The 8,787-nt window shown below is 41.8% G+C and overlaps 1 protein-coding gene across 1 annotated transcript in view; it reads left to right on the forward strand.

Moving 5' to 3' along the window:
• Nucleotides 1–942: 942 nt before the first annotated feature.
• Nucleotides 943–8,787, forward strand: part of LOC123084680 (MADS-box transcription factor 47) — a gene marked incomplete at its 5' end in the record, with an annotated part of 10,291 nt that continues 2,446 nt past the window's right edge. Inside the window, 2 exon segments of the mRNA XM_044506166.1 lie at nucleotides 943–1,024; nucleotides 1,097–1,155. Coding sequence (XP_044362101.1) covers nucleotides 943–1,024; nucleotides 1,097–1,155 — 141 coding nt within the window.

Here is an 8,787-nt window from a genome sequence, read left to right on the forward strand (position 1 = left end):
GTCTTTGCAACTTTTTTCCACAGGTGCAATAGAAGGTCAACTTTATTTGAAAAACATTTTCAGAAATTTTTGACTTTTTTGGTAATTACTATTTATTTATTTTTCATAGAGAACACCCAGGAACCAAACGTCTCTATCCTCAGAGACCCGATGCACAGATAGTTACAACTCTGTTGTCGTAATGCCACCAAGTTTCCATGTGCTTGTGCACGTGCCCAACGCATTGACCTCTCCTAGTGATTATTATCTATATCACTAACTGCGTATTTCAACTTTCAAGCCACCGGTATCAAGGGCATTAGTGGCATTATCATTATTTACTTCAAAACAATTTCATACATTTGTCAAATGCATGCAGAACGTTTGAACTAGCATGAAAATTAACAGAACAGTATGAAATTGATAAACAGAAGGCTATGGGTAATTTCGAATTGAAATGGATTATTTGTGCAACCCATGTTCTCTCTCCTTCACTGCCCACTTCAAAAATCTGTGTATTACTTTGGGAAAAAAAACACTCTTCTAACAGTCCACAAGAAATGAGAACAATTAGATCTCTCTTTCAGTTCTCTGGTCTTTTTGTGAAAAACGTATCTGATGTTCCATGTTTTTCTTTTATTTTTCAAGTCATTTTAGAATGTTTGATATGCACCCAAAAAGAGATTCTACTAATGTTCCTACTAGATTTGTCATCAGCATATTGCCATCACATTAAATTTAGAAACATCTATTAAGAATACATCAAAGAATAATATTGGTCGAATAGTACAAAAGGAGAGAAATGAGAGTTGAGACACACTACTAGATCACATCGAATATTATGCTTGCTTTTGTGGATTCTCTAAATTTCTGGTAGTAGCATCTTCACAAAAGAAAGGTTGGGCAGAAAACCGGCCTTTACATTTTTACACTGATTAATTTGATTTTTCTACTCTACTGAAGCATGAACCAGATTATTGATCGGTATAACTCTCATTCCAAGATACTTAAGAAAGCAGATGAGCCATCTCAGCTGGACTTGCATGTAAGCTCAAACACATCCAAATAGATTTACATATGCATATATGTAACTCATTTAATTTCTGTTATATGGTAGGAGGACAGCAATTGTGCAAGACTAAGGGACGAGCTTGCAGAAGCAAGCCTCTGGCTCCAGTAAGTTTATACCCTTTTTTTCATAATACATTAGTGATAAATTGAATAAAATATATCTACAGTCACTAAGCTGGGACCATATTTTAGACAGGGAGTTTTCATTGTCTCAAAACGTTGCATAAGGCAATACAAGCGCAAATAATTCACGCCCAGACTCTACATAGGTAGGATGTGTACAGCCCAAAAGAAGCAACACAGTAACAAAAAGATTAGACAAAAATCTGCCTAACGTGATGGAGGATTGATCCATAAACTATACTGCAATCCATGTTGGGTAAAGGCTTCCTTGACCGTTTGCTTTGTATGCACATGTAGCGCATAAGTAAATCACATTGGTCCGGTCCATGAGTAGACTGCGCGAATGGAGAAATTGCGTACATTGGTAGATAACTTATAGAGGAGAGGTTTTTCCTTTTGTCGACACAATATCATTACTACATAGCCAAAGTGACCACCACATCGTCGCCGCGTAGACCAGGATGCAAGAGCTAAGCTTTGCCCCAATGTCACATCACTACTGGAAAAAAAATTATACACCGAGCAGGCCCTCGGGAGAGGCGTTCTATGTTGAGTGCCCTGCTCGGCAAAGTGCAGAACACGACAAAGACATGTCGTTGCCGAGATACCGCTAAATGTAGCTAGGCGAACGGAAAAGACTCGGCAAATGTTAAATACGCAGAGAACTAAACAGTATGGTCACGGCAATAAGGTCACATGTGGCATGTCCGCTTGCGCTTGACGGCTCCATGACGTCTGGGGTATGTTTGCCAAGAGGTCGGCTCCGGGTGAACACATGGTGGCCTCCTACATGCTGACTTTTCTGAGAGCACCTCTTTGACAAAAGGCAGAACTCGGCATAAGGCAGTCGGTCGGCTGTTAGACAAACATTGACGTGGCAGCCTCCTACTTGTTGGAGTTTGCCAAGAGCTGAGTGTTACACTTGTTAGACTAATATGCCACCTATCATGACATATCTCCTAATCCCCTAAATTGAGGAGAATCGTTATTATTGCGCAGCGAGGGTGGGGCGTGTGGTGATGGAGGTGCAGCCGTGGTCACTTGGGAAAAGGGGCGACAACGGACAAGGTGTCGTCGTTGTCGAGGAAAACATATGTGTCAGTGATGGAGGTTGTGGGGAGGCAAAGAGAAAAGTCATCTCATTGAAAACAACGTGAGGAGAAATGATGATGCAGTGGGTGGTAATATTCATGCACCGATGCCCCTTATGGTGAGAGGAATAGTCAAGAAGACACGGGCACTCAAACGCGGCGACAGTTCGTGTGGCATAGTAGAAGTAGTGTTAGGATAGCAAAGGCATCCGAAGACGCGAAGCGACGAGTAATCGGGATGGGTATAGTGTAGGGAAAATTAGGGAGAGGAGGAGCTGATGGTTTTTGTGGGAAGACTGTTTAGGACATGAGTAGCGGTGTGGAGTGCTTCGACCCAAAAATGTGGTGGTAAGCTAGCCTGAAATAAGAGAGAGCGCACAATGTTATTGACTGTGCGAATAATGTGTTCAGCTTTACCATTTCGTTGGTATGTGTATGGGCAAGAGAAACGAATATGAATACCGTGCGTGGCGGCGAGAGAATGGAGTTAGTACATTGTGATCTTTGGACTTCACCTATTTTGAGTGCCTCGGGAAATAAATATTTTCTAGTCAATCTTGATGATTTTGCGTATTTTTATGGATTGTTGCGCTCTGATACCATGAAAGTGTTTCGAAAGATTGGTCACACTTGGGCTTTTGCATTGCATGTTAATATATAAATAAATATTACAATCCTAACTATAAATGAGAATCGCAATAATAACAATTCTTCTCAATTTATGGGATTAGGAGATATGTCACAGTACGTGACATATTAGTCTAACAACACTCATGGCAAAGATCTGCCATGTGGCAACCGCCATCTCCATCTTGAAGTCGTCAAGTCACTTTATTTTATCGATGACCTCCCTTTTCTTCTCGGCAAAGTTTATGTCGAGTGTTTGACAGACAGTTCTTGGCAAAGTTTCCTTTGCCTGAGGGGTGTGCGCCGTAGGCCTTTTGCCGAGAGCAGTTCTCAGCAAAGGCGTTGCCGAGATTTTTCGGGCCTTCGTTGAGTGTCTTGGGCACACGGCATAGTAGGTGATTTCTGTAGTGCATAGCCAATTACAAAAAAAGGTGATATTGCGAGATGGATACAATTTAGGCGCCACCTAAATGATATACACCAGGAAGAATAATTAACCTTTCTCCAATTGATTCCCTTAAAAATCCTTGTTCAAAATTGTAGAGGGCCATGAAATCTCTCCCTCCCCCCTCGCCCCCTCTCTCTATGAGGCATAGAAAATAAGATCAACGAGTTCTGGTCTTAAGTCATTTCTTCTTCCCTAGTACAAGGTAGAGTACCATCATACCCTTCTAGCTTTGAATGCCAGTTCGAAGGTCTAGAGAGAATATTTTTCAATTTAGCATGTCTACTCATGCAATGTGGCAAAGTGAAGGTGTTTTATTCTTTCATCTTGTGATAGAAATAACATTGCCTACTTCTTTGACAATTGTACTTCTTGAGGTTGCGTTAAAGTGATTCCTTTGCGAAGGTACCAAAGAAATAGTGTAAGTTCTAGAGGAACATTAAGTTCCACGTTCTTTACTATTAATTGGTGCAACACAATGGACCAGGGCCGGTACATTTGGTTCACTGAGAACACCACTACAAAAATGGGCTTTGGAAGGCAGTTTCTTTAAATGGGTTGCATGCGGTTCCTTGTACTGCCTCCAAGCCTATGTCGCTAATGCTCCTTCCACCGGAGGTAGTTTCCAGAACCGCCTCGAACGCATGGAGTACCGCTAGCGGTTTGGAATGACTAACTGCTTCTAATGCTCTCAGCCACGGAGGCGGTTTCCCCTAAGACCCGCCTCCATTTTTTATCTTCAGGGATATCTATTTCGTTTCATTTTGTACCCAGCCTTGGTACTGAGTTTATATAAAAACTACTGTTTCACACTTAGCATACTATTCCATAAAACATCACATGAGTTCACATATAGTACCACTTAAAACATGAAATAAGTTTCATAGGACACGAAACAAAGTAAAGCATAGTCTTAAACATCACACAAATTCCAACACTTGAATATAGTCCTAGTGTTCAAACAGCAACAATGCCACCACCGTCTCTAGGACCTTCACCATGCAGCACGATCGGCTCTAGCACCTCCTCCAGCGGCAGAATTATCACCTTCTTTGTTAGAAGGAGGAGGCATGATCTCAGTCAGCGTTAGGCCATACACTCTGAAACACATTACCTGAGCTTTCAGACCTTGGTTGCCATCATAATTCTTGGCTTTTTGCGTGAGAGTGCTTGATTCAAGTTGGGGCCTTGAACATGAAAAACATAGAATGCGCTCTTGAGTTTCAGAATGACAACATGTTTGATATAACGATTAGCAACCTTGAAGTCAAAATGACCTAAAAGTTGATGGAGAGCATAGGCAACAACGCAGGCAGGTGAAAAATGGTGCTCCTGGCCTTCAATATGGAAACATTGTCGACAATATCATATTGCACATCTAGCTGAAGCAGGCATACATTATATTAACGATCTAAGGAGGACAATCTTACAACTAAAAAGGCAAATAAATAGCAGTTTAAAATAGATGAATGCCCACATCAACGCGTCAATGGTAATTTTGCGGCATTACCAACTCTAAGAGCAGGTGTTTTGAGCCATTTACTCATATAAGGGCATCAAATATTTGTAAATACCAAGAAAATCTACTATAGAAGACTATGCGCGTTTGAGGGCACCAAATAAAACTCAACACAGTACACAATACTAGTAATTAAATAACCAATTACCAACTATCATATCCACATGAGAACTATCAGATATGTTCCAGAGAAAACACAAACACAAGCAGGAGCAAAACATAAACTTACCTCATTATCCAATATTGTCCATATTCTGACAGTGCTTGCTTCGAGATGATCCATCGTCACTCATCCCTCTAGGCCTTTTTCCTTGATTGACGTATGCAAAATCGATGATAGTGGAACTAATTGTAAAAACAAAATCATAGCTGCATTGTTCTCCAACATCATGTAAGTAACACTATATGTCTGGATCTTAAGGATTACAATTTCATAAATATGCAAACATAGTGGTGCGGAATTTGAATGAAATGCTCTAAAAGGTACTTGGACTTTGTCTTTAAGAAATAGTTAATTTGAAGTCTTTCACCTTGAAGTAAAATTGGAAAGTAATCTCATGAATGAAAACAAATTTATTCAAGAGAGAAAAACTCAATCCTGAGGAAAAGATCATCTAATTTTGTTGTGGTCTTTTCCTTTGAATCAAACGAGTGAATAGTGTTGCCATAGGAAAATTTCCTAATACTATGATTTTTCTCTACTTTTCCATTGAATCAAAAAGGCCCTGTAGAGTACAAACTAGCACAGAAGATGTGAACAAAATTACCTTATCAATTTCAGTGTCACCAAGGGTCTTGCTAGGATTCATGCTTCCGGAATGTGAATCACAGACCTCGAGCGAAGGCAGTGATACCGGTTATCTTTTGTTCTTTCCTGACGACTCAACTTCGTCTCAAGTCCACGAATCAGAACGAGTGGGTCTAGAGTCCATCCTCACACAGTTGAAATGTTACTCCTCCCTTCTTTCCAAAAGGCTAGGGCTCGCTACCATGATACAAAAGAAAGCGGATTCAATACCAACAGCTCAGGAAGAAACAACTGGTTAGGATCCGCAAGAAAGGTTTAGAGATATGCTATTACAGGAATGGTCTACAAGAACTGTTGCTATAATCCACAGGCACTTCGAACCTTCTTTCTTCGTGACTAGAAGATCCGGTGAGGCATGAACTAGGTTGTACAGTATAAGTCGTTGATGGACACATTTACTTCAAGTGAAAAATAAAAGCAATAAGGAAATGAACAGAAATCGCATGGAGAAATTGATTCCCGCTTATAGGAATGCACAATGATAGGCTCAATTAAACAACAAAGAATCCTACCTCGGAAACGCTCTCGCAAACGACTATCAACATGGAAGACAGAAAGAAAGAAATAGAGAAGAATATGTGAGGAGTAGAAAACGCAAGGAGAATAGAGGGAAATGAGCGAGTTATGGGAGGAATGGAGAAACTGAAGTGTTGCATGCCCATAAAACCGAACTATGCTCCGGTCGCACGGACTCCCCTGCAACCCAATGTGGTTGGTTTCTTCCCGCACCCTTAGCCCACCCTGGACCCCCTCCACTTCCCAATGTTGTAGCCCCTCACTGCCTCGTTTGCAAATGAGAAACAAAAATGGAGGATACTTTTGAGATGCCCTATCCTTGTTCCTTCAGGGCAAGGTGGAGGCATGAGGCGTGGTGACGCACCATGGCAATCCGCGGGGTCGCAAGCTACACCAAGGCCACACGTCGATGATTGAGAGGCTTGGCGGTGCCGGATCTAACATCCTGTGGTGTGCGACTATGGGCTGAGGGTGTGAGACTATGGGCTGAGGAACAGGGCAAGGCTGAATACATAGGTGTTGAAATCCCGCAGACACTTCTACCTATGAAACCGCCTCGAGTACGTACCAGCTACAAGCGGTTTCAAATTTCCTTCGACACTTACTGCAGGTGGTTCAAAAACAGAAATAACCACCACCTCTGGATTGTTACAACCGCTTTGTAACTAACGGACATAGCCGCTTGTAGGACCCACTTCTAATGCATGTTTTTCCTAGTAGTGGAACTGTCTACTTTGGTGCAAATCATAGTAGAACTCGGTGTGGCCTTGCGAAATTAGACATCCACCATCTACCCAGATGTGTATTCCATGCCACAAAGTGTAGGGCCAAGCAAGTCCCTCCAAAAAGCTATGTTAAGAGACAAGGAATTCAAAACTTGTTCGATTATGTCACATTTGTATGCACAAATTGCACATATGTTGGATACTGGTCTCAGAGTGGTGGGTTGTCAAACCGCTTAGTGGTGCATTTTCCGACCACTTATCCTCCAAGAATATAATTATTTGAACATCACTCATGTTAAATGCACCAAACCATAAGTAGTAACACTTGAGTTTCATCAGGCCAAGCCTAAGAGCCTCTCAGTGTCCATTGAACTCAGGAGATTTCTTTTGAGCAACGTATTTTTTCCTCAAGATCTTGACATGCACCATCCTCGTAAGAAGCTTGAAGAGCCATTTACTGAGAAGCGTTGAGTTTTTGCTTAAAGATCTTGGATTCCTAAACCACCATGATCTTTGTCCGAGAAATATCTATTTTTTCATCATCACTCTGCAAGGAAAACCCGACTGGAAATAGTCTATTATATGCTACATCCCTTTTAGAATTTGTAAGAATGGCATCATGTAAAGTACCATGTTGCTAATGGTGAGCCGTCTCCGGATGACAAAAGCTTTTTTCCAATTGTTGAGTCGAGTTAAAATTCATTCATCCACATGTCTCAAGTCTATATTTGAGAATTTCTGGTAATGAATCGGGATTCCCAAATACTTGATGGGAAACTGAGCACGCTCACGTCTGAAAAATTTGGTGTACTAAGATGTGCAATCTTGGGCTTTCCCGAAGTAGAACAACAAACTATTATGAAAACTGAATTTAACAACCGAAAGTTTGCTCGAAATCACAAAACACAAGCTTGGGATTTTTTTTTTATCCTTGAAGAGTATGTTCCATTAAGAGAATTGTACCATCAATGTATTGTAAGATGAGAAGTCCACCTTCCACTAGTGGTGGCACCTTGACCATCTGCCTTGCATTCTTTTCAAGGTCCATGCCATGATCTTACATAACATTTGGGATAGGGGATCCCCCTATCAGATAGCCTTTGTGTCTGAAGTACTGACCAGTATTGCCATGATTTATATGGCTCCACTACCTCCACACACAAAGTTATTCACCTATGCACACAATTTATTCGGCAAGTCCTTCATTGTTAGGGTCTATGTAGAAAGGCCATATGAATTTTCATAGGCCTTCTAGAAGTCAATCTTCAGAATGAAGCCACTCAAATGCAGCCAAACCAATTTGCCCAATGTGGCATAAGGTTGACCGCCTTGATCGGGGATTGGGCACGCTAACATGGCATTGGAACACAAAATGGGGAGCGCTACAAGATGAAAGGAAGAAGAGTGAGAATATAACTATATTGCTGAAGTGCCAACTCCTCCCAAAAAAGCACCACTAACCCCTCCACCTACCGCAACCCCCCTCCCACCTAATCCATCTGCCATGAAGAGGATCCCTACTTCTTGTATGTCATTGTCCTCCCTCTCTCGTTGTTGGCATCATTGCAGCATCCATCGATGATGGTGCTACATGTGACCTTGCCAAGTCAATGTTTATGTCTCAATGACATCACAGCAATTGTGTTGGCTCAGGGTAGTCCATGGCTCCATGCCATATGAAACATGGATGTGGAAACACCCTCATCCATGGACATTGTGCATCGGGGCCGCGACGGGCAGGTGACCCTCTTCCTCTTGGTGACTACCAACCGATTGCTGCACCAGTCCATTGCAACGTACAAGAGTTGTATAGTGATGGTGTGATTCTCCCATTGCGGCAAACTGTCATCTCGAGAAACAATCTCCGTATCTCCTCCCCCCTC

The sequence above is a fragment of the Triticum aestivum genome, chromosome 4A (genome assembly GCF_018294505.1).
Source record: "Triticum aestivum cultivar Chinese Spring chromosome 4A, IWGSC CS RefSeq v2.1, whole genome shotgun sequence".
In the NCBI taxonomy this organism is placed as follows: domain Eukaryota; kingdom Viridiplantae; phylum Streptophyta; class Magnoliopsida; order Poales; family Poaceae; genus Triticum; species Triticum aestivum.